Source organism: Caretta caretta, chromosome 6 (genome assembly GCF_965140235.1).
Source record: "Caretta caretta isolate rCarCar2 chromosome 6, rCarCar1.hap1, whole genome shotgun sequence".
NCBI lineage: Eukaryota > Metazoa > Chordata > Testudines > Cheloniidae > Caretta > Caretta caretta.
Genome location: NC_134211.1, coordinates 77270563 through 77296673, shown reverse-complemented (window position 1 = coordinate 77296673; position 26111 = coordinate 77270563). Strand labels below are relative to the sequence as shown.

At 39.9% G+C, this 26111-nt stretch overlaps 1 protein-coding gene across 4 annotated transcripts; it reads right to left on the bottom strand.

Moving 5' to 3' along the window:
- Positions 1 to 364: 364 nt before the first annotated feature.
- Positions 365 to 8287, bottom strand: ZNF770 (zinc finger protein 770). Of its 4 annotated transcripts, none has more exons than XM_075129737.1 (3): positions 8213 to 8287; positions 7110 to 7235; positions 365 to 4663 (listed from the first exon to the last, which is right to left on the bottom strand). In XM_075129737.1, exon 3 carries the CDS (start codon positions 4522 to 4524, stop codon positions 2404 to 2406), a length of 2121 nt encoding a protein of 706 aa, XP_074985838.1. In that variant the 5' UTR covers positions 4525 to 4663; positions 7110 to 7235; positions 8213 to 8287; the 3' UTR covers positions 365 to 2403. The 4 variants fall into 4 exon arrangements, with proteins under 4 accessions (XP_074985838.1, XP_048710584.2, XP_048710582.2 ...); XM_048854627.2 differs by lacking the exon at positions 8213 to 8287 and adding an exon at positions 7767 to 8038; XM_048854625.2 differs by lacking the exons at positions 7110 to 7235; positions 8213 to 8287 and adding an exon at positions 7767 to 8037.
- Between the last annotated feature and the right edge of the window lie 17824 nt (positions 8288 to 26111).

The window sequence follows — 26111 nt, the reverse complement described above, 5'->3', positions numbered from 1 at the left end:
AAAATTTAACTGTGTCTGGGCAATAATCAATTATAAAATACACTTACAGTAAGTGTATGTTACCTTCATTTGGGGGAGGAGACTGTCTCTCCATAACATTTATACATGCAGAGTGTAGGGAAAATAAAGTATCTGGTAGATAAAGTACTGGTATATTAGTATTTTTATAGTAGTTATTAAAATGCTCTTTTGTATATTCCATTAGAGTGATTAGGTCTGTACAAAGAGATTAAGAAGTTACCATGGTTGTATTCCCCAGACTAGCCATCAAATTTGATCCAATTAATAGCAGTGCTCTCTACTTTAACCTTGTTTCAGGTCATTAATCTGACTCTCAAAACTTTTTAAAACATGAAAAGTCTGGTTCTTTTTAAATATACATTGAAAAGTTTATTTTTTGTCAAGCAGAAAAAATGGTTTCAGAAACAAACCGAACATGTTTTTTGTTCTAACATGCAGCAAGGTGTTAGTTACTATGACATCTAATCTTTTACTTTCTGCATATCAAATTTCACACTGTTGGTCTTCACATCTCTATAGTCTTCAAATGAAGTGCACAATAAAAGTACTACATAAATAAAAAGATTTGTTACAGGTATTTCAAAAGAGCCTACAGCACACCTCCAAAACACTTTTTACGGTATTCTGCCTCTCAATACAAAACAATCTGAAATCATGTTGGAAGAGGGACAGGAGATGAGGAGGGGAAAAGTCTAAAAGTATAACCAATAGCAGAGTATGAGATCATACCAGCAAGACCATTTTTCTATTTTTACTCTCTCATATGGGGGAGACAATCTCCAGATAGGAGGAAATCCTCACTTCATTTATACCAAATATTATATAGCTTATGCCATTGTAAGACTTAGGTTAGTCACTTGAAAGACTGCAAATATAAGTCAAAAAAAGAGTTCATTTAAACAAATCTGGATCTACTTAAACAATGAAAAGAATCTCACCAATTTTCTGTTAGTTGGAAACTTTAGGGTTCAAGCATTGAGAAGTTACACAACAAAGAAACTTTAGCAGGCAGCTTTTCTTTCTGAGGCGGAAAAAAAAAACCCTAACTTCATTCTTATCTGCAAGTTCCCAGAGTCTCTTTCCCCAGCATGTCCATAACTATTTTTGCTCACCCATTCTTTCAGCGTAAGGGGGAAAGTGGTCATACACCAACACTTACCAGAAAATTCATACTCTAACTACAGCTTTTACTAATACAAAAATGGATTTACTTGATAGGAGCTAGTTGTCATTTACAGTCCCGTTATTTCACGTTATAAAGGAATATAACTGACAAACAGTCTCGCCAGGAAGTCATCATCTTATCCCATCCGAAGGAATATTTCCTTAACTTGTGCAGTGTGCACTACCAGGAAACAAGGAGGCCATGACTCAAAATTTTGGCCTTGCAAAGGAACTAAGGACAAGGTGGCTGAGTGGAAAGGGGACGCATTAATGACATCATTACATGAAAAAACAACAACAACCACCCACCAACAACCTGGGGCTTAATTAAGAGTCTCATCCACTTCTGTTGCAGAACAACACATGAATATTGTGTGGACTGACCCAAAAAGCTAGAAGAGGCAGGGAACAAAACTGGAAGAGTCAAATGTGGTTAAGAGGACCGTATTGACTCAGGAACACTAATATTATTTTAATGTGCATATGTTCAATACCTAACTCTTACATAGCACTCTTCATCCATAGCTCTTAAAGCCGGTAAGTATTATCTCTATTAATCTCATGTTACTGTAGCGGAAGTTATTTTTCCCTCTGGGCTTTGTCCTCCACTTCTTCCTTTTCCAACTCCTTTCTTTTTCTCTTGTATTACCTGGTCTGCAGAACAAACAAGAGCATAAGAAAAACAGTACTGACCAGGCACCGTATGCGTCTTATGCTTTCAGCATATATGGAGACAAAGTAAAGTGGGTCAAGGACAGTCTTTTTACATTTGCTATTTGGTAGGTGCAGTCAGAAAGCATATTGCCATGAATTAACTCCTCCGGATAGGGAAGAGGCACAACTTTTAAACATGTGATTTATACGGCATTACAGATTGCTGAAACATTTTTATGCAATAACTACATGAATTCACAATTTTAAAAAAAAACAGTGCTGGAAGTTTTCAAACATCAACCCTTATTCATCACAAAATATATAAGCAGACAGCCTGAAAACAGTACATTAACCTTTCTTCAGGTCATCTCTTTAACATAAGTAGTCACATTCCATAAATCAGTCAGTCAATCTAATGTAAGCCTGTTCATAATTATGTAATCCAAAAGTTTTAGACTTTAAAAACCAATCAGTTTCATGGGACACCTTCCACTTTTGTTGAACACAAAATACCTTCTAGTGTTTGTTATCCCACTCAGTGGAACTCTGGCAGCCATTTTATCTTTAGGATTTCTTTTTAAAGTGAGTAAGGTGATGCCTTTTCAAATGTGGGGCCTGTCTGAAAGTTTTACCACAAACTGAACATTCAAATGGCTTCTGTCCAGCATGCATTAAATAGTGCCTTTCAAGTTTGGAAGGTGATTTAAAAGTTTTAAAGCAGACACTGCACTGATAAAACTTTTTAATAGCTTCACTTTTTTCCATACCTCCAGAAAAATCATACCAGTGACTGTAATGGCTTTGCTCCATTTCCAACGATTTACTACACAAATATGGCTGTGTGTTTCTACTGTTGGTGCCAAGAACAAAGTCCCCAGACTCTAGCTCAACTTTGATTTCAGCTGCTTGGTTTGATTGAATCAGTTCAAATTCTGGAAAGCCAGATGCCTGTGAAGGTCTTTTGGAATAACCCACAGGCTGAGGAGACTTAAATTCAATGTGATCTCCCTGATGACTAAAAAGTTTGTTCAGATTTTCAAATTCCACCTGGCAAACAGGGCTTTTATATGGTCTTTTTTCAGTATGGGTGAGCTGATGTCTTTTTAAGTGAGCTGACTGTCTAAATGTCTTCCCACAAACATTACAGCCAAAGGGCTTCTGTCCCGTGTGAATAAGATAATGTCTTTGAAGTTTGGATGAAGAAGGAAAGATTTTTTCACATCTGTCACATTTACACACTTTGTGTCTATTATGTATATTTTTAGTAGGAGCTGAAGAAGCACAGTGAAGTGCTGCTTCTGAATTATCAAAGAAATCAGCATCCAATGAACCATAAAGAGAGTCATCTTTATTATGCACCAAATCATCCATGTTTAACATGTTTTCACCAGTAATTATACCATTTAAATTAATTTCTAATTTGTGCTTTTGTAGGTGCTCTTGCCAGGATAATGGCATGACAAATGTCCTTTTCTTTTTATTGCTAATTATTTTGTGCCTGACAAGCTTGCTATGATAATTCTTAAAAGTTTTAGGGGAAGCATTCCGATCAGAATGCTGCTCATTAGATGCAAACAGGTCATAACTTTTAAAGTGACTTGTTTTATTTTTTTTTCTGTCAGACAGAGACGAATCTGATGCCTTTTCTCCAGCATGTTTGAGCTTCATCAGGACTTTACTTTTAATGTTGGCTTTGTGGCTGTAGGCTGATTTGCCACTGTTTGAATTTTTGCCATCTCTCAAGTAAAAACATTTGTGCAAATTTAGAACCCGCTCTGTTTCAAAACACTGCTCGCACACTGGGCACTGAAAAGGTACAATATAAATAGAGTGAACATCAAGTGGATCATTCTCCAGGGACTCATAAGTATCAACGTTCTCAAAATTATCCCTTTTTCCTTCCAGTGAGTTCTGAAGTCTAGGGTATTTAGAAGTCTTTGCTCTGTAAAGGACTCTGGGAAGAGACTTATTTCTGACATGGAGTTGCTTGTGCTTCAGGAGTTTGCTCTGCATCTTAAATCCCTTTTGACAAAAACAACACTGGAAAGGCCTCTCTTCTGTGTGTGTGAGCTGATGGATTTTCAAATGTGTTGACTGCCTGAAAGATTTACAACACAAGGAACATTTAAAAGGTTTCTGGCCAGTATGAATCAGCAAGTGTCTTTCCAGTTTAGATTGTGATGGAAACATCTTGTTACATGTTTCACACATATGAGTTTTCTTTCTCCTCCTGGCACTGTGCAGATGATCTGACTTTGTGCACTGATGTAGCATCCACCGCTCCTCTGTTGTAAAAGATTTCTGACAAATAGAACAATGCAATATTCCATACAACAGCCTATCTTGCTTGGCATCCACTGATCTTTTAGCTTGCTTAATATCACTCTGGTAGTTTTCATTATGAAGCTGTTGATGTTTTAAGAAAGTAATTAAATTTTTGAAGTTCCTATGGCAAATGTTGCATTTAAAAGGAAGTTTATGGGTTAGCTGATGTCTCTCCAAATGGACTAGCTGTCTAAAAGTTTTATGACATACATAACATTCAAATGGCTTTTGACCAGTGTGTATAAGATAATGCCTAGCTAATTTTGATGGTGTTTCAAACTGTTTGTAGCAGATGTCACATCTATATGGCCTTTTCCTGGGTATCTTGTTAGCGGTTACGCATTGCTGAATTTTGAACATTTTGAAAAATAGTAAGAGTCCTATTCTGGTCAGTTTCTTCAGAAATGTACTTCAATTGAAACCATCACAACACTTAGAAGGAAGGCCAGAACAGCAGCAAAGTTATCTTAGAGAAGGATTCCTTAAATTCCACGGATCCCTAAAATAGTAAGAATGAGAAAAACAGGTATTTTAGGGACTAATTTTCTCTTGCCTTTCCAGACAACAACTGCAGTTATTTTAACTAGTGTAAGCTATATTTAACTTGGTTTAAAATGCTTCCTAACAGACTAGCCACAAATTATATGATGTGTTAAGAAAAAACTGGACTATTCTACAGAAGAGGAGAGTCAGTTAACAGTCACCTGTAACAAAGATTCATTTTAATCCACCCTATTACCACTGAATGTTACTCCAAAGCCATATCAATTTCAGCTATGGTAAAAAAAATATATAAACACACTATTTTCATTAAAAAAAAGTTGTTTTTTGGGGGGTGGGGGGGTGGGGTTGCAATACATTTCTATCACTATCATCATTGTAAATAATACTAGTTATTAGCAGCTTTGCTTATATACTTGATGTAACATTTGGGAGAATGAAGGAAGGAGAAAAAAACCTAGGAGATTCTTGGATCTCAAAATAATAGTTAAATTGTAAAAAGTTAAATTGTGAGACATGCCAAATTAACAGTCCTTTAAACTGAAGTCCAGAGAACAAGTACCATACAAGTTTCTGTACCTCACCAATGTACCCTCACTTCTAGGAAGGAAAGTATAACTCAAACTTCTAGCCCATTCAAGTTGATGACCTCTCTGCTAAAACTGCAAAAAGAGTGGTAACTAGCACTGACTGTTAGTAATTTGTGGGATGTGAACTGCTGTCCCTTTGAAACTGGACTCACATTACCAATTTATTTCATGGACCACCCAATAACCATCTAATGGCATAAAAACTTTTGTTCACTCTGAAATTGACCTACATTTGAACCAGTGCCTGAGGGGTGATGGATTCTGTAACCCATAAGCAATTCTCTGAGCAATACAATACCCCTTCTTCAATAATTATTGATAACGTCATTTCATTGTACACACATTTGGATATTATTCACAGCAAGTTGTGTTAAAATGAGTACACCAGTGAACACAAAACACTAGATGTCTGGCTTGTTTTAGAACACACACAGATGCACACAAAAACTTCAGGAATCCAAATTTTCCAAAGATTAGAAGTGATGCCTAAAATTAATGCCTTTAATATTAAACATTTAGAAAGAAATATCTAAAAAGATTAACACCCCCCCAAAGTTAAGTGGAAAGTAATAAACTGGGGCAGTCTGAGTTATATGGAGAGGAGCAGTACCCAGGTTTCCAGTTTTTCTCCTTCATACCAATTCTGGATTTTATGTACAGGAAGTTCAAGTGAATTTATTAACTACCAGTTTTTGAGAACCGGACATCCAACTATCACAGCTCTACTTCCTTCTACTCTAGTTTATAGTATTTCAGAAATACTCTTCTGAAAAGCTTGCAATTCTCACTCTGGATGGGTTTTTTTCCCCCACTTGTTATTTACCTCCATAAATTCTGCTGTACCTTTGCACGACAAGGATTGTTACTGACAGTAGAGCAACACTTCTTTGAAGTGGTAGATACAACATTCAGAACGATTAAGTTTTCTGTCTTTCAGAATTTCTCATGTCCCTCATCTCTCTCATAGGCCCATATCCAGACGAAAAGAACTGGATGGGCCTCCCAGCACAGCCTGATAAAGCGAGGCCATGCAGTCACCAAAGTCAATTGTTTTGACAGTAACATACACCTTTCACATCTAGGGAATGAATGGGCTGCTTCTGCAAAACAAGGAGCAGAAGCCAAGTCTGGAATCATCATTTACGCTGCCTTGTCAAGCCTTGACAAACAGACTACTAATTAATATCATCAGATCTATTTCTCCACATAACCAGGATATGGTCTTTGCATTGCAGTCCTAATAGATATTAAGCCAATACTACATTTCATCTTAGCCATAAAGGCATGGAATCAAGTATTATAATATTCACTGACTTTGAGGCCAAAAATATAATTCAAAGAAGGCCTTCACTTCGCCCAAGAGTTCTGCCCTGTTGTCACTAATATATATTCAGACATACTTAACTCTCTACCCTAAAATCAAAAGAAGAATTATCCTGATCCCAAGATTGAGTTTTGCTGTGCACTCTAAATGTATCTTGTAAAATTATCTACAGAACATGCAAGCACAAGCCTAGCTGCTTATTTTAAAAGATACATATTACAAGATACAGAGATAAGAATGTGAACATAATGTCCGACATAGTATAACCTGGCTTTCTTCACCAACTTTCCTTTAGGAAAAAAGTATAGCTCTCACTGGTACAAAATACTGTTTACCAGATACACTGTCTCCACCCACAGTTGTTTGCAAATGGGCCAAAAGCAGAACAGTTTACATGACTAGGATAACACTCTCCCTCTTGCCTGATTTTACCATAAACATTTTATGAAGCAAAATAAAAGTGAAACAATGAGCATGAGACTGGTACCATGTTTGAAAAAAACTTAAATAAACTGACACCCCATGCCCACCTTTTACAGATACATCCATGATCACCTCCATTTAAACACATTTTTAAACCTTTGGGATCAGACGTTACAAGTGAATTATTCCCTTCCTGACCAAAATTTAGAGGATCACAATCTGGGATGCTAGTTCTTGGAGAGAAGTAAACCAACGGTTAAAAATAATGCCTCAGATAAATCAAAAAGAGTGAAAAGACTACATAAAATACCATCTTTTTCACTGTGAAAAACCAGTGACTTCCACCAGCCCTAACACACCGCCACCCCCCAAAGCAGAAAGGGTACAGAAACTCCCCATATTACAGGGGAAAGGAAAGGCTACGGCGGTGACACTTCCTACAAAGGGGTGGGGGACAATCCCAGTTATAGTCAAGGCCAAATCCTGCTTCCACTTAAGTTCACCGCAAAATTCCCAGGAAGCTTCACTGGGACCAGGATCTGAGCCCGCAGAGAGGAATCAGCAGCAAATCGACGCCCCACCCCAGCTGGGGGGGCTGCCGCCTGCAGTGCGCTGAGGGGAAATGCCCGAGAGGCTCCTCGCGAGAACAGCTGCGCTGGCAGCCGGCAGCGCGGGGACTTCCCGGGCAGACTCGGGAGGTGGAGCGCGGCGCTCCCGGGACCCGGCGGCGCCCCGGCTAGACAAGGGGCTGGGGGGAAAGCAACCTGAAAAGCGGCCGCTGCGCCCTCGCCTTCCTCGTCCCTCGCACGGTTTCTGCCGTGCAAACTCTTCCCCCCGGATGGCACCGAGTCTCCGGGACTCAGGGAAACCCAGGGCCGAGCTTTCAGTTCCCACCGTTCAATCCCACCCCGCCTCCTTCCCCGGGCCGCGGCGCTGGGCGGAGCGGCACCAGCGGCGGTGGCAGCCTCTCGGGAGCGCTCTGGCTAGCGCGCCGCTTGCTGCTGCATGCTGCCGGGGAGCCGCGGGAGGGAAGGGGTGTCTGTCTCTGCCTCTCACCAGCAAAGCACTATATAAAAAACAGAGAGAAGCAACCCCCCGCCCAGTGGGAAAATCCCTGGGTAGGGACCGCTCGGTGGTGTGATCCACAGAGATCTGCCAAATCTCTCCCCCCACCCCCGTCCTCTTGGGAGCCGATTCCCTTATCTTGCACCAAAGTAAGTCCTTAGGCAAAGCTCTGGTGGATGTGTAGTCTTGTCCTAGCCGGACAGGGGAGGTTTTGATCCAGAGGGAGTTCAGGTTTTGTCCCAAAGGGTTGTGTTTTAGAGGCAGTTTCCTGGCTCTCTGCTGATCATGGGTTGTGGAGGTGTGTCTCCTAGTGAAACATTTTAATATCGCACTCATCAAGCAGTCCAGGTGGAGAGGCTGCCTGGGGGACTGATACCATTCCAAAAAGTCCGATCGTTCTACAGGGATGTTTTGCAGGCAGATCACTGAACGCACAAAAAGGATCTGGGCAACATTGTAGACAACTCACTAAAGAGCTGTGCTCAGGTGCAATTAAACAAATAAAGTCGTCGGGCACCTAAGGAATGAGATGGAGAGTAATATTGGAAATATCCCCATGCTGGTATATGTCGGTGGTATATCATCACCTGGAATACTGTCTTCAGTTCTAGTCACCTCATCTCAAAAAGGATATGGCAGTAATAAAGAGGAGTTCAGAGACAGGCGACAAGAATGAAGCACTGAAAAATGTCCATAGGAAGATAGATTGAAAAAAACTGGGACTTTTCACTTAGAAAGGAAATGAAAAAAGAGGAAACATGATACTATACAAAATGATGAATAATATAGAGAAGGTGCACAAGAAAATTCTACTGACCTTCACAATACAGGAACATGGAGGCTGTCCCCACATCACCAACCCAGTCTGGGATCACACTCATCACTGCCTCAGTTTCTACTCTTGGACTCCTTGATGACTCACAAAAGCTTTCACATATCTAATAACACTAGGCCTTTTTAGAGTCTGGTTTATTAACATAAAGCTCAGAAGGAAAGACTCCCTGTTGAGGCTTCTTCAGTCAACTTGTTTTCCAGACTTTCTGCTTGGTACTAGCTCTTTTCATTCTCCAGGCCCTGTCCCTGGGAGCTAAGAAGATTCTTTGTGTAGGGTTGTTCGCACCACCCTTCCTCTCCCTATTAAGGGTAGGCTCTTAAACTCTCCCTTCTGGTTCTCCACAGACCTCTCTTACCCATGCCCAAAGACCTGATTTAGCCATATGATCCACCTGTCAGGTGACATCATTACTCATTCTCTCCACCTGGGGAAGTGAGTTAAGTGTGTCACAAGTGCAGCTCGACCCTTCTCCCCTTAAAGGGGCAGACATGAAATGTGACAAAACTGATAAAAGGAAATATTTTTTCACATAATGCATACTTGGCCTGTGAGACTCATTGCCACAATATATCACTGAGCAGGATTCAAAAAAGAACTGCATGTTTATATGAATAATAAGAATATCCAAAGTTACAACAGAAAGGATTAAAAATAAAGAGTTTTGGAAGGACTAGAAACCTTTATATTTCAGGGCATACGCCCACCTCTAACTAATGGGACTAGGAAGAAATTTTCTCTGTAGGCAAATTATTCCTTGACTATGATCTTGCAACTTCCTTTGAAGCAGCTGGTACGAGTCAGTGCTGGAGACAGGATACTGGTCCATATAAACCACTGATTTGATCCAGTATGGCAATTCCTATCACTGCTTGCGATACACAGTCAGAAATGCCTTTCCTGGATTCAGGTGGCTCGGGCACTTGGAGCTCCACACAAAATGGCCAGGGAAAGGAAGAAGATGACTCCTTTATTTACAACCGTTAGCCCAGTGGTTAGAGTAGTCACCTGGAATATAGCAGACCCACATTCAATTCCCACCTCTGCCTGATAAGAAAAAGAGATTTGAACAGGGATCTGCCACTTCTCAGGTGTGTGTTCAAACCACTGGACTATAGAGTGATTCTCATGCAGTTGCTGGCCCAATTATTCCTCTGGTTTGAGGATTTACTAAGGCTTAGGTGAGACAAACATCCAGGCTGTCTGAGACAACAGAGTGCATGCTTAGAGGTAGAAAGGTAGGTGCGTAGGAATTTTTGGGGCCAAAATTTAGCCACTGAGTGAGTTTAAGTGCCTAGAGGGTTAGGTGGCAGCTGAACAGGGGTTTTGTGGGTGGCAGTGGTGCCTAAAACTGGGCTTTAGGTACCTGAGACCTTTGTGGATCTGGCCCATTATCTCTGAACGAGTTTGCAACTGGAAGAGAGATATTATTTAAATCATTCAATAAAATGGCTGCCTTATGTGTTGTTTTCTTAATATAGATAAATTTTCCTGAACTGCTTTGTGTAAATCTGTTCTATTTCATTTATTTACATAGACTCTGAACAGGGAAAACAGACCTGTTTCTTTGAATAGGCTTGCATTTACTTCAATTCAGAAGAAGTCCTTTATGGGGGATCTTGAAGATTACAGCTCCATGTACAGAGTGGGGCCAGGATCTGATCCCGATGAGTAGAAAGGAAGAAGCCAGAGAGGAATAAGTAGCAAATCAAAGCCTTAATCCAGCAGGAGGACTGTGGCCTTCAGTGAGTGGAGTGAAAATGCCCCAGAGGTTATTCCTAAGAGCAACTGCATTGGCAGCTGGCAGCTAACAGGTCTCCACTGGGTTCCCCTAACATTCAAGAGGGAAGACAGCTGTTGTAGCTTGTATTGCCTTCCTCCTCCATGTTGTCTATACTCTTACCCCCAACTTTATAGGAAATTCTAGGAGCAATGGTGGTATGAGGAGCTCCTGGCAGCATGCCTCCTCAGAAGCTGTTGAAGCCAAGGCTATGGGGAGCTGGATAAATGAAAAGGGAGACCTAGGTGGCAGTGAGGAGGTAAAGGATCTCCCTGAGGATCAGTTTATGGGATGGAATCTCAATTTTCTTCCGAAGGGTAGGGTAGGCTTAAACCCAAACCCTCAGTTGCCCTGACAGCTAAGATGCAAAAGAACGCCATGATTTTAATTTTGTGACAATGACACTTTTCTTTTATGTGGGAATAACTCATGGAGGGGAGATTTAGTTTGTTTTTTGGCCACTGTGTTTCATTTGAGTTTAGCATTTATAATATACAATTACTTTAGTTTCTCATATATATACAAATTAAACACAAAAGCTCAGCTGATTTTTTAAGAAGATGATACATTGATAAACATGCTTAATAAGCAGACAAAACACAAATACCTATATATATATAGGCTGACGTTTTCAAAGCATTCTATGGCACTATTATTCATAGAAGATAAGGTGTCTACATCCCCTGTCTTGAGGCTTTCACCCTTATTTCTATTACTTTGAGGTCTGATCCTGTACTCTTTACTCATGCAAAATTCTCATTGATTCCCATGGGAGATTTTCCTACAAATGGTTGCAGGGTCAGAGTCATAATTCATACCTCCACACTGTTGTTATTAGGAATAATTAATCCTGGGAGTCATTCAGCTTTTACCGACATGAAGCATATGCAGTACAAGACATTACAGTACTATTACCAGATGCTGCCAGTATTGTGACAGATGATTAAACAATAAAAAAGAAACACACAATTAGATTACCATAAAGTAACTATATCCCTGGATATCAGGTGCACCCAAGCACCTCTCTCTCACAAGTACAGTTAGGTCACAGTTAGCACCCTTCTGTATTTTCCTTATTGGTGTATAAAAACCACTAATACGTTTATAAATGGATTCTCTGTGTGCTAGTGGGGGAGGGAAAGTTGGCAGCATTTACTGGTTTCAAAAAAACACTTTCCAGACTCCTGCACCTCTTGGGGACTGTTCTTGCCAGGAATTTTGAGATCCAGACATTTATTGCCTATACAGTTGCCATTCTTTAGTTTGACAGTGGGAGAAATCAAATCACAGTCTCTTGTCTGCAGAGGTTCTAAATAACGTCTGATCTGAGGCAGCAGCACAGGGATCAAGTTTTAGTACTGCAGTGCAAAATTTATTTGCAAAGAAATTTACATTAGCAATGAGACAATCCCCATAATATTAATGATTGCTTTAATATAATATTTGTTTCTTTTGGAAGGCAGCTTGGTCTTGTGGTTAGTGTAGGGCACTAGGAGTTAGGAGACCTACTCCTCACTTTGACACTGACTCACTACATGACCTTAGGCAAGTCACTTAACCTCTCCATGCCTCAGTTACCCAACTGTAATATATGGATAATGTTTGACATATCTCATATGGATATTTAGAGTCTTAATGAATGATATTGTTGTTTCTACAGGCCCTTCCAGAACTCATCTGATTGACAGCATCTTTCATAACAGACCAAAAGCAGCCTCACTACTCCACCCTATGTTCTACGTGCTATTGCAGGGATTGTCTGATACTGAAGCAACAGCACTACCAACTGAGTTATGCCAATGGACCCAGATCCACAATGGTACTAAGGCTCCTAACTTCCATTGATTTCAGTAGACATTAGGCCACTAAATGTCTTTGTGGATATGGGCCCAAAGCCCACATTTAGGCACTACTGTGATCCACAAAACCCATCTTAGCTGTCACCTCACCCTATGGGCACCTAAACTCACTTGGCACCTATATTTTCACTCCAGAAGTTCCCTAGACACCTACATTTTTGCTTCTGGGCATAGAATCATAGAATATCAGGGTTGGAAGAGACCTCAGGAGGTCATCTAGTCCAACCCCCTGCTCAAAGCAGGACCAATCCCCAACTAAATCATCCCAGCCAGGGCTTTCTCAAGCCAGGCCTTAAAAACCCCAAAGGCTGGAGATTCCACCACCTCCCTACATAACCCATTCCAGTGCTTCACCAAGCTCCTAGTGGAATAGTTTTTCCTAATATCCTACCTAGACCTCCACCACTGCAACTTGAGACCGTTGCTCCTTGTTCTGTCATCTGCCACCACTGAGAACAGCCTAGCTTCATCCTCTTTGGAACCCCCCTTTGATAGTAGCTATCAAATCCTCCCTCACTCTTCTCTTCTGCAGACTAAATAAACCCTGTTCCCTCATCCTCTCCTCGTAAGTCATGTGCCTCAGCCCCATAATCATTGCCCTCCGCTGGACTCCCTCCAATTTGTCCATATCCTTTCTGTAGTGGGGGGCCCAAAACTGGATGCAGATGTGGCCTCACCAGTGCTGAATAGAGGGGAATAATCACTTCCCTCCATCTGCTTGCAATGCTCCTACCAATGCAGCTCAATGTACCGTTAGCCTTCTTGGCAACAAGGGCACGCTGTTGACTCATATTCAGCTTCTCATCCACTGTAATCCCCAGGTCCTTTTCTGCAGAACTGCCACTTAGCCAGTCAGTCCCCAGCCTGTAACAGTGCATGGGATTCTTCCGTCCGAAGTGCAGGACTCTGCGCTTGTCCTTGTTGAACCTCATCAGATTTCTTTTGGCCCAATCCTCCAATTTATCTAGGTCACTCTGGACCCTATCCCTACATCTCCTCCCCAGCTTAGTGTCATCTGCGAACTTGCTGAGAGTGCAATCCATCCCATCATCCAGATCATTAATGAAGCCATTTAACAAAACCAGCCCCTGGACCGACCCTTGGGGCAGTCCGTTTGATACCAGCTGCCAGCTAGACATTAAGCTGTTGATCACTACCCGTTGAGCCTGACGATCTAGCCAGCTTTCTCTCCACCTTATTGTCCATTCATCCAATCCATACTTCTTTAAGTTGCTGTAAAGGATACGGTGGGAGACCGTATCTAAAGCTTTGCTAAAGTCAAGATATATCACGTCCACTGCTTTCTCCATATCCACAGAGCCAGTTATCGCATCATAGAAGGCAATCAGGTTGGTCAGGCATGACTTGCCCTTGGTGAATCCATGTTGACTGTTCCTGATCACCTTCCTCTCCTCCAAGTGCTTCAAAATGGATTCCTTAAGGACCTGCTCCATGATTTTTCCAGGGACTGAGGTGAGGCTGAGTGGTCTGTAGTTCCCCAGATTCTTCCCTTTTTTAAAGATGAGCACTATATTTGCCTTTTTCCAAACGTCTGGGACCTCCTCCGATAACCACAAGTTTTCAAAGATAATGGCAAATGGCTCTGCAATCACATCAGCCAACTCCCTCAGCACCCTCAGTTGCATTATATCCAGCTCCATGGTCTTGTGCATGTCCTGCTTTTCTAAATAGTCCTTAACCTGTCCTTTCACCACTGAGGGCTGCTCACTTCCTCCCCTATGGGCTATAGGGCCCTATCTAGTAGATGTGCACCGAACACACACAACACAGCTGGGGGAAGGAGAGGGAGGAGAGAAAGGTAGCAACAATCTGTTTTGTAACCCAGCATATGGGTGACCCTAGTTGAGTTCCCCCTTCTGCATGATGAAGAGATGGGATTTGAATAGGGCTGTGTCATTCACATTCTACCTCTGGCCCAGTTATTGAATGCAAAGTTGAACAGATTCAATAAGTGAGAGACCTGTGTCAGAATATCTCATAATCCAGTGATTAGCGCACGCTTCTGGGAGGTGGGGAACACCTGTTCAAAGCTCTTCTTGCAAGAACAGTTTAGTGCATGACTCCAAGAGAGGGTTCCCATCTGTGGATTCCAAGCAGAGATAGGCACCTCCCTCCAGCCCAGATTTAGGCCTCTCACTCTGTGAGAAGGATAGGATTTAGGACACACCAGAGTGTCAGCATATCCCATTGGCTAGTTTAGGCAACTCCCCACATAGTGTGCTGGCTTTTGTGGATTGCATTGTCAGGCATTTATCTCTCACCATGCATCATATACGAAGCCTAGACACTTACCCCAGGGTTTGTGGAGTCCAGTGATTTTCAAGGCTTTGTGGATCCAGGCCATGCCCAATAACAGATTAATGTTACCTTAGTTGGTGTAAATTGTCACAGTTCTGTTGAAGTCAATGGAGCTAGGACAGTTTATGGCAGTTGTGGATTTATTTGTATAGTTCTGCAAGTTAGAACAAAATGTACTCCAAAAGTATCAGATGTAAGCTTAGGAATCTGTTATTACAAAACATTAACTCCTTCAATATGTTTCAGAAAAAAATTCTGCAAATACAAGAGGGAAAAAAATAAAAAGTCTAATGGGTGGAAATTCATCAACAGACATCTAACCACAGAAATAATATAAGGGCATACTGTAAACCCTTTACACACGTATGTTTTGATTTAACATCAGAGCCTGTTAAAATCCATTTCTAAAGATGGCAAATAATTCTCACATGTAAGATTCCGCCTCTGAATTTTTTAACAAAGAGGAATAAAAGAATAAAAAAACCCCAGAACATAACCCTTCCCATGACAGAAGTCAGCAACAACTGTAACTTTGTTCTTTGGAACTGAGTTTTCAGGTCGTGAATTTTAAGATTTTAGACCCTTTTACTTGTGGTGGTCTGTTGGGTGACATAAGTGTTGTGTGGTATTTTTTAAATTAATGTTTTAAATGTATGGTATGACACCCATTCTCAGAGAAGCTGCATAGGTTTTGTGAATGCCAGTGCTTCGTATTTAATAATAAAATAATAATAATAATAAAATGATTCATTGTTCTTATTGTGCGGAGCCCATTCCAGAATTTCTTTGTGCTGAGATGATGCCCTTTTCTAATAATCTTCTATTCTACTTAATTAGGAATGTTGTTCCCTGCAAGACTTTGTTCTAAAATTAAGACCCTTCAAAATCAAAAAAAGTGTTGATTGTGGTGTCTCTGCAAACTCAGGGACAGCTGGCAATTTTAGAACTGAAACTACAGGAGAAGCACGTTAGTTAATTGGCGCACATTGGTATTGGTTCAGTATCTGTCTCTTTAAGAATGCATTCTGGATTTCAAAACACACATGCTCTATATGCTGTGTGATAAAAGTATTTCCTGCTGGTATTAAATAAAAATAATATAATAAATAGGCATATAATACCCTGTATACAGTGTTAATATATCAGTTAATGCCACCTCAGGATGAAAGCAAATTGCACAGACTTTTAAAACTGTATATGCACTTCTTATGCGTCAGTGCTGGCCTTATCCTTTTTTCCTTTCTAAATAGCCCTCCCCTTGGAACCCTCTGGTGCATAACAATGAATTGCCTGGGGAGAAATTGGTGTTCAATTAATCTTCGAACTATGTATTCTATTCATGTGAGCATCATGTTTTTCTGGACTAAACACTGTGAGTAGCAAAAGTTCCTTAATCTTCAACTCCCTCTGTTACACTCCCAACAATAAAGAACACATTTTAATCAGCTTTTAAAGAAAAGTAAACTTAATGTACATAGATTTAACAATTAGGCATATGTCAAAGCGCTACATTTTAAGTACAGTAGTATAATGCAATATTATGAAAAGCACATTTGTTTCAATGCATTTTGTATAAAATATGAATACAATTACATTTTAATATAGTTAAACTATTATAATAAATATAACTAATGAAAGCAGCTCATCTATAACTATTTGGCTCTGTCTGGCAATATATTTCAAGATTAACTTCAACCATAAGTGTTACATTATAATTTATATAAACCAAGACATTTCAACCAATACTCACTCCAACCGTTTATTTACCTTGGATGTTCAGTTGTTGAAAAAAAAAAAACAATCAAAAACCTTTGGCTCATATCCCTTAATCATTAGAATCCCTTAAGAATCCCTGCTTTGAAATTAGTTGCAGGCACTATCAATTATATCTATTTAAACAGACAAATTTAATTACCACAGAGGAGCAATTGATTTTTAAATTACCACCGATTGCATGGTGGGTCTCTCAGTGGGAAGACAGGTACATACAGACTCTCAAATGTAATCAATGTATTTATTAATCTACAGATTGGCACACACTGTAGAAAGTTCCCTCTCTTTGTGATCCCCTCTCCTAGAGTTATTTGTTTCAGTTGAAAAGGAAACTCTGGTGACCCAGAAGTGAAAGACACAAAGCAGAATAAAATGAGGCACATTCTATGAAATGTGTGCTTTTGTTTTCTGACTTTTCTCATTTTGTGGCATTTGCCAGTTTAGATGAACTCTAGAAAGTAAACATCCCCATACAAAATCTGTAAGCCAAACATTACAATATCCTGCTAGTGCTTGAGTAGCTGAAAGTGGATGTGAAACTGACTAGAAACAGAAATGAAATTGACTGATGTATTTTTCAATTTAGAGGGTAAAAAATGAAAGTAAACAGAAATGGTGAAAAGCAGAGTTTTCAAATTCTTTCAGGGTTATTAATTAAAGACATATTAATAATACAGGTCCTGGTAAGGGATTTTTTTGTAATTATTTAATATTTAACCTCTGTCCCTTTTAGGGATCTGAAGGACTCTGAGTTACCAAGCAAAATGTGAGCTGGGAATGAAGTAGTCAAAAGTTTTGAAACTGCAGTGGGCAGGCTTAGTTTCAGTGCCCCTCCCTAGCATAGTTGTGAGGGTAGGATTAACTTCAGAAGAAAACAGTTTATCCCCTTTTACTCTACATGGACTGATTTTTGAGAATTGGAAATTGCTGTCAGTTCGCGTTCTAATTCATTACAATTTGTGAATGGTATGGAAAGGGGTTTGTGTTTTAACTACAATATCTAAGCCCATTAGCTGCTATACTTGAGCTATTCGCAAGAAGGGATTTCGTTTTTTAAAAAACTAGAGTGTGACATTTACATGAAATTTTCATAATTGCACAATTTTTATATGCTTTCCTTCATCATTCTAATCATTTCCATGTTGTTTTTGTAATATAAAAGATGAACAACTCTTGTATTTAAAAAAAATTGTATCTATGTTATTGTCACCAACCAACATTCAGGACTCTAATTCACCAAAAATATCTTAAGTCTTTTAAAATATTTTGAGGGTTTTTTGTTGTTGTTTTAAAGAAACAGTGAACAACAACAACCCAAACTTATTTCTTGTTTTCTTTGATCATAACTACAGTCTTGAATGGTAGGTAAAAAAGGGCATGCGAGACATGCTATCTTTGTACAAAGATCTTGTCCATCAATAAGTTTTTTGAGATGGATAAATAATGTAAAAATACAAGGAACTTCACATCAAGATATCCTGAATATTATATATACATATATTCATTTATATATATTCATTTAGGCCTGATCCTGCAATTCACAACATGTGGGAAGATTGGTACCTGATCAGAAGCCCAGTGAAGCCAATGGGGCTCCACACAGATGCAGCTTCCTACTTATCTGTTATAAATTGCAGAATCAGGGGCCTAGTAACAATTTAGGCCCCCTTTTTGCAAGTATCTCCATGCAGGTGGATGCCTGTACCTGTGTGGGAGCCCCTTAAAGTCAATGGGGTTCTATGCAGACACAAGAATCTCCCCACATGGAGTAGCTTGCAGAATCAGTGACTTAGATACTTGCCTAGAGTTGCTAGCAGCCTAGGTGTTGCAATGTCTAATTTTTAGGCATCTAGCAGTAGAATCCACAAACGCTGGAATAGGTGCCTTTTAAAACCCAGTAGGTGAATTGCTTCCAGCCATTCCTAGTTTCCCGGATGTCCTCTCAATAATAGTTCCTATAGGGACTCTTTGCCTTCTGACTCCAGTTCTGCTGGTCAGGATACTTTAGCACCTCAATCTAGGGTGCAGAGAGGCACTTATCTCTACTGGTGATCCATGAGCAGGAACCCCTTTCCTGGAGTCTGACAATCAAAGCACCTAAGTCATCTAGTTTCTTGTGAGAATGAGTTAGGCATCTACTTCATCCCATCCAAAACTGAGGGGGGGCAGAGGGGAAAGAGAAGCAGTGAGTCCACCTTATAACTTTTATCTCAGTGGTTAGAACAGTTCCCTATGTTCATTTCCCTTTTCTGTCTGATGGGGGGGGAAGGATGCGAAGGGGAGTCTCCCACCTCTTACACTCAGCTAGAGGGTTTTCTGATATGTGTGTGTGTGGCAGGAGGGACCCAAGGAAAGCTTGAGGAAGCCTTTCTCTCCTCCCCCCATTATTCCATAGCTCCGTGCTTAAATCACTCTTAGATTTCAATATTTTCATATTTCAATATGTGATAGAAATATATTTTTGGCCAACAAAAAATAGACTTTTGCCTGCAGCAGGTCTGCAGGATTGGGTACTGCAACATAAGACTTGATTCTGGTCTCACTTACAAAGGTTTTCACTGATGTAACTCCATTGACTTCTCTGACTTACACTGTCATGCTAGAAATCGGGTTTATAGTCTAGTCCTGATGCATGGGATGAAACAAGTGTAACAGAGAGAATAATACAGTCCTTATTTTATAACAAGTCATCGTAAAATGAGTTTGAATTAGAGGTTGTTATGCCCATTACAAATATCCTAATTTCTAATTAAGCTCAATTCTAGACTCTGGTGGGAAGAAAAATCACATTGTAATATTGCATTTTGTTAGACTACTTAAGCATCATATTTAACAACATTTATATAAATGACAAAACATTGAAAAAAGCTGCAAGGTATTTTATTGTAAAAATTTGGCAAACACAATATGAAATCAGCTAATCCTGGAAGAATATTTTATTTGCATATCATTGTTAACCACTTTCATGTAGTACTTAACATATGTGTCAGATTGTAACAATATACTTAATGACTTAATGGATGAGAGACATTGTTCTTAAATTCAATCATATCTTTCCCACCTGAAGTGTTAAGGTTGTGTCAGCAATTCCATTATATGTTCCTATTTCGCCAAGATTTATGTTGCAGTTGTAACAACTTGCTTCCAACCTAATCTTGACACCCAGGACTGCTGTCTAAAGGGGAATTAATACATAAACTGGGAAAATATAGTTTTATGTGTATTGCCATACAGTTGAAAATAGTTAAAGAATTTTTAGTACACAGATTGAGGGCCCAATTATGCTCTTTATGAAATCTCTGCAAAGTGGGTTTAAGTGCTATCACCAGTGTCAATGGGTGGACAGCTCTGGTTTGGTAATATTTTACTACCACTTTGCACGTGTTCAAATTTCTGCAAAACGTGCAAGGCAGCAGAGAATCTGGCTCTGCAGGTAGTCTAATATGCTTCAAATGTTCACTGATTATTGTCAGACGTATCGTATCCAGGAAGTAATTTAGTATCATTGAGTAAACATACATTTACATTTTTGAATATTATATTTGTTAGAGGTGGATTATGATGTGTCAGTACATGCCAGTTACTATACAGTCATACATTTGTGGTACCACACTATTATCATATCACATATACCAAAACAACAAAGCATTAAGCAAGGAAGTCATCTTCCTTCAGAAATATAGGACTGGCACACCAACTTGGAATTTTCACTCATCTATAAGAGAATACCATTCCTCATCTCAAAACAGAAATAGTGCAAGCCAAGATTTGTCAATGTGCCATATGTCTTATGCTCTCCTCAGACACACAATGATTTTAGTTATGTGACTGAAGTAAAAGAAAAACATGATTTTAGCTTTAGTGATGAATTTGTCCCCTAGTGTTTAATGAAGGACTTTCAGGTGATAGGGTACAGAATTACCCTCAGTGAGGTGAATCTCTACCTGAGGAGAAGTTTTGAGCAGAATTCAGGCAGGGTTCTGATGACAGCAAGGGCCCAGAGGAAGTTATGTCATGACTCATGAGAGATAGAGGCAAAGGTGAAGGCCTAAGAAGTAGTCCTCCTATTTTTTCTTTCCCTCCCTCTTTCCCCACTCTGGCTGCTGAATATATTTGTTTATCTCTACTAGGAGCAATTCATGTTTTTTATATTTGTGATAGCTTTTGGAGGCCCCCCCACTACCCCCGCCCCGCCCACTCATTGGAAGAGGCAAACTTGCCCTCAGCCCTCCCTGATGAATAGGAAACTGTGAGCATTTCAGTTCATGGAATTTCCTGGCCTTACAATGCTGTTTTCTCATATAGGACATAATTTGGCCCATAGGTTTAGTGTGGCTTAAAACCACTCCACATAGTGCATGTGTGTATATATATGTATTCAAATTCAGTTTCAACAGAAACCTAATCAAAAATCTGAATCTGGTGAAAATGAAACTATCAGGTCATCTGAGAGACAGGAAATCTACTAGCATGAGCTACAAATTTGAATGTAGTGGGAAATACAGAAACTTTAGGAAGCCACTGGGGATTAATATTCCAACAGAGATAACGAAAGGTTAGTTTGAAATTAAATGCACTTTTCATATCCCTAATATAATTAAAGCAAGTAAAACAGTTGTTGAACATGCCACTCACTTTTTAGATACATGTCAGAGCTGTCCACATGCTTGCCACATCACTCTGTTCATTTTTTACAGTTTTTAATATGAATATCAATCCCCCTTTTCATAAATGTAACCTATAAAGGCCATGAATCCCTTAGGAGTTTTCCCAGGCTTGCTTTAATGCCCCACAAGAAAGGATGTAAAAGAGACCTTTCTTTTGTAAAGTGATCCTATAATTCTGTTCAATATCCATCATTTTCAAGGCCAAGTAATCATATTTAATAGATGCTAAATTATATTCTGTCAGGCAAGGAGTCCCTCGATAATATTAACCAGTACAAAAGACTGATACTTGGCGAGTTGAACGTAAGATGTTTTTATAGCAAAGAGCTTATAAGAACTTTCACTGGGGCAGCACTCACTCACATTGTGCTAGTTAAGGGTCAGCATTTCCATTATGACTTGCACTTTCACAGGTTTTAACTTAGCCATAAATACTCACACTGGCTTCTGCCAAGAAGCAATACTGAGGGTGACCTGCAAAGGATTTTGTAAAATGCTGTGTTTCTATCTTTGTATTGTTCTTTATGATATCAGCATTTTTTTTCTGCTGATATTTCTAAGAGCAAAAATAAGCAGTGGCAAGTCTGGTCTTTTGTTTTGAGATTGTTTTTGTGTTTTGTATTTATTTGTTTTTTTCAGTGGGGGAAAGGATAGGACATTACATCTTAGGCGTATCAGAGTTATATAGAGCAAGCTTTCACACTTTAATTGAAGAAGTGGTGGTCCTGATATTTTAATAATGACATTCTTTCTCCCAGGTGCTCATTAGGTGCTTGAATTAGAATTAAAATAAAAGCTAGCTTAAGTAACAACAACAATAAAGCCATGGTAGCACAGGTGGTTGCCCTGGCTACCCACTTGACTAGCCATACCAGGGTCCTGGATGGGTATGGCTAGTCTATGTCATTTCCTGTGGTGCTGCAGCTTCATTGCTATTGTTTCTTGAGCTAGCTTTGATCTAGCTAACTCAAGCTAGCTCAGATATGTCTACACATGCTGCAATTATGTCTCCAGATTCAAGTGTAGACAAATCTGATTTACATTCCTAATTCTGCCATAGACATCCTGTGTCACTGTGGAAAAGTCACTTGTCTTTTAGGCTGTCTTCCCTGCAAAGTTAACTCGATTTATGTATGCTCGAGTTAACTCCATTCTTGTTAGCCTACCTCGAGTGAGAGCAGCCACCCTGCTGCACAGGGTGATTGTGTTAGCAACTGACAAGTTGTGCTACCTTGAGTTGTAGTCTTTCCCCACTGATGGACCAGCCAACCTGAGTTAAAAGCAAGCTAAAGGTTTTTGCATGTGGACAGGACTCAAATTAGGGGCAACACTCAAGTTATAACTTGGTTAACTCTGCAGTGTAGACAGGTCCTTAGGGTCGGACTCTCCACTGCTTGGTACCTTGTGTTGTTATTTACAATGTACAGTGTGAGCAAAACATGTTACTACATCTGAATGGAAGCTTTTTATACCCACCTTACACAGATGCAGATGACTGGATGAATCAGGTCTGGGCTACACCTGAAATTTAGGTCAACCTAGCTATGTTGCTCAGGGGGATGAAAAAATAATACCTCTGAAAGACATGGATAAGCTGACCTAAGCCCTGGTACAGACACCACTAGAAGAACTCTTCCATCAACCCAGCTACCACCTCTCGAGGGGGTGGATTTACTACAGTCACAGAAAAACCTCTTCTGTTGCTGTATCAAGTGCCTACAATACAGTGGTGTAGCTACAGCACGGTAGCTGTGTGTGCCACTGTAGCTCTTGTGATGTAGACACAGCATCAGAATCTAGTCTCTTTGTGTGTCCCTAAGCTCCCTCTTTGTAAAATGGGGATAATACTGCTTTCCGACATAACAGGAGAGTTGTGAGGATAAAATAACTAATAATTGTGAGGTGTTTGGACATTACTAGCCATCAGTGCCATAAAAAGTCCTGGAAACAAACACGGGGGCTGGGGGGGGAATGTCACAGAGGAAATAGTGATAGCAGTCCTTGTCAGTCCCTCAGGTCCAGGATTCATGTTCCATACTTGTATTGCAACATGATAGAAAAGTAGCAAGCCAAGAAACAAACTCCATAGCTGACATATTTAGCATTCAAAGCCTATTCTAACAGCAAGCAAGACATTCAGTAACGGTATGCAGAACATTCCCTTGCAGCCATTAAGAATAATTTTAATCAGTGATTTGAAATGTTCTTTTTCTTTGATAGCTTCTGTTGCTTTTCCCCCTTATTCTTTTATACCATCGCCACTGAAATAAAAGCAATCTCCTCCCCTGGTTTCTAACATAGATCTTCCTTACAAAGATTCTACAGATAGAGGAATAGAATGAGCAATATTTGGAATCTAAATAAGAAAAGACTGAGGACCTGGAGGGAGGAAATTTTTCCTGTTACCCTAGGCAGTCATAAAAAACATTATTCATGACTTAGGGGAAGGAAGTTTTGGTCCCTGCAAGAAATGTTCTGTCACTGCAGATTTTATATATATATATATATATATATATATATATATATATATATATATATATATAATTGCTAAGTGGCAATATATGTGTATATATATATATATATATATATATATATATAATTGCTAAGTGGCATGTTTCCTGATATTTCTTCTTTAGCTGGTGGTCAGAAACAGTGAGAGAAAGGAGACTCATCACCAAAGTGAGCAATTTTATGCTGAAATCTACAGATCTGGCCATTACAAACACAAAAGATCCTTGTAGCAAGCCACATGGAGTAGACTGAAGAGAATTTTGGCTTCTTTGAAACTTTATCAGGCTATTTAGTTTCAAATGCTTTTATTATGCTCCTGTTGAGCTGGTTATATAATAGAGTGAAAACAAACAACTTGTTTAACAGTATTTTTAAGAAGAAACTCCAATGAGTAGGAGCAGCTGCAGAAGCTGTTGTAGTGAAGTACTGGGTGAAAGTACTCTCCTCTCCTCTTTAACTCAGAATTGTTCAGGGGGGATTCCCCCATTCTGTGGAAACTAGGACCCAGCTGTACCACATGTTTTTGTGGGGAAACTGAGAGAGAATCCAGCCAGACACTCAAGCTGATAGGACAAGCTGCAGAAGCAGCCAAAGCAGGGACCTTGGCCAGTTAGAGAACTTTCCACGGTTTTGACCAGACTTTGGCTGTTTGCTCCAACCCTCCCTCTCCCTCAAAGTCTGTTCATCTCAGCTTCACTCCACACCTATCCCTCATCTCCCTGGCCCTGCACCCGTCACCTGCCTTCCCTTTTCTTTGCCTTCCATTTAGGTTATCTCCTGCTCCTAATGCCCTGCCTTGCCCACCAAAAAATATATCTTAGAACTAACATGCTGTTTGCCACTACCACATAGTTCCCCTCTGCTTGTGCTCTTCCCCAACCCTTGATTTGTCTTGTCTATTTACACTGTATGCTCTTTGGGACAGGGACTGTCTGCTTCTCTGTGTCTGTGCAGCACCTAGCACAATGGGGCCCGGATCCTGGCTGTCCCTTAGGCATTTCCTTAAGAAATTTGATTAATAATATTTCACTTATGAATCTTTACCAGGACATTTACTAATTCCTCTGGTAGGTATTTTGGTCTTTGTATTTACAAGAATTTTTTTCTCGTAATTGTTCTCTGCTTTTCTATGCCATACTCTGCAGTCCTGGCATTTACTCATGCCAGTAGTGCCACTGAAGTCAATAGGACTACACATTTAAATGCTATTCAGTGCAGAATGAGAACTGGGCCCTTAGGTTTTTGTGTAGCACCTATCAGCGTGATAGATAGTGCTGAGAGACTGGCCCAGACAAAATCCCTTGATCCAAACTACCAGTCCGGGTCTGATTCTCCACTTCCATGCAATTTATGCAGTCATTTAAGACCTGATTCAGGAAAACACTTAAGCACATGCTTAATCCCTATTTAGGACAGCAATTAAGACTATGCATGATTTACAAGGTTTTAATCCCATTGACTTCAATGGGATTTTATTTAATCATAAGCACAACATCTTTAAGTGCTGACTGAAATATGGATGGTCCCCTGTATTGGGGCTTTACAGATGTGTGAAGTGGTATAAAAGCTGCCATGCTGATTTGGTAGCACTTGACACTGATTTTGAACAGGTGTAAATGACAACACAAGAGTCAACATAACAGGCAATCATGTCTGCAGAAGAGCTGCTTGGAATATTTTCAACAAAATGAAATTTCATTTAAATATGTGATTTCATCAGAGATAAACATTTTTCAGAGATGTTTCAGTTTTGGCTAAGTTGTCTGGTTCCGGGCTTTGTGTGTGTGTCTGAGAGCACATGTAAGGGACTCTCTATAGCTGGGTGGTTAGAATACTAGCTTAGGATGTAGCAGACCCAGGGTCAAGTCCTTGCATTGGGTGAGCTAGAGTGAAAAGTCTGCTATAAATCAAGTAAGGACATGAGTCTGTCTTCCACAGACCAGTGCCTTAACCACCAGGGGATAGACTGACACACCCACCTCTTCCCAGGCATCAAGATGCCATTCCATTTTTGCAAAAATGTTCAATAGGTTTTGTTTTCATTCCAGTGCAAAACTAAAACAAATGTCAAAACCTCAAAAATGGTTGCAAAATGGAATTGTTGTTCTCTGGTCCACAGTATCTTCATTCAACGTGCACAAGCCCCAACATTTACCATTTTTGTTTTGGTACTTTAAACCATGATGGATCTCTACACACTTCACTAGAGGAAATCAATAGGAAACTCTAATTTGATCCAGTAAGCAACTGCCAACTTGAGCAAGAAGTTTGAGAAACTGCTGTCCCAAGTAAATAATTTAGAT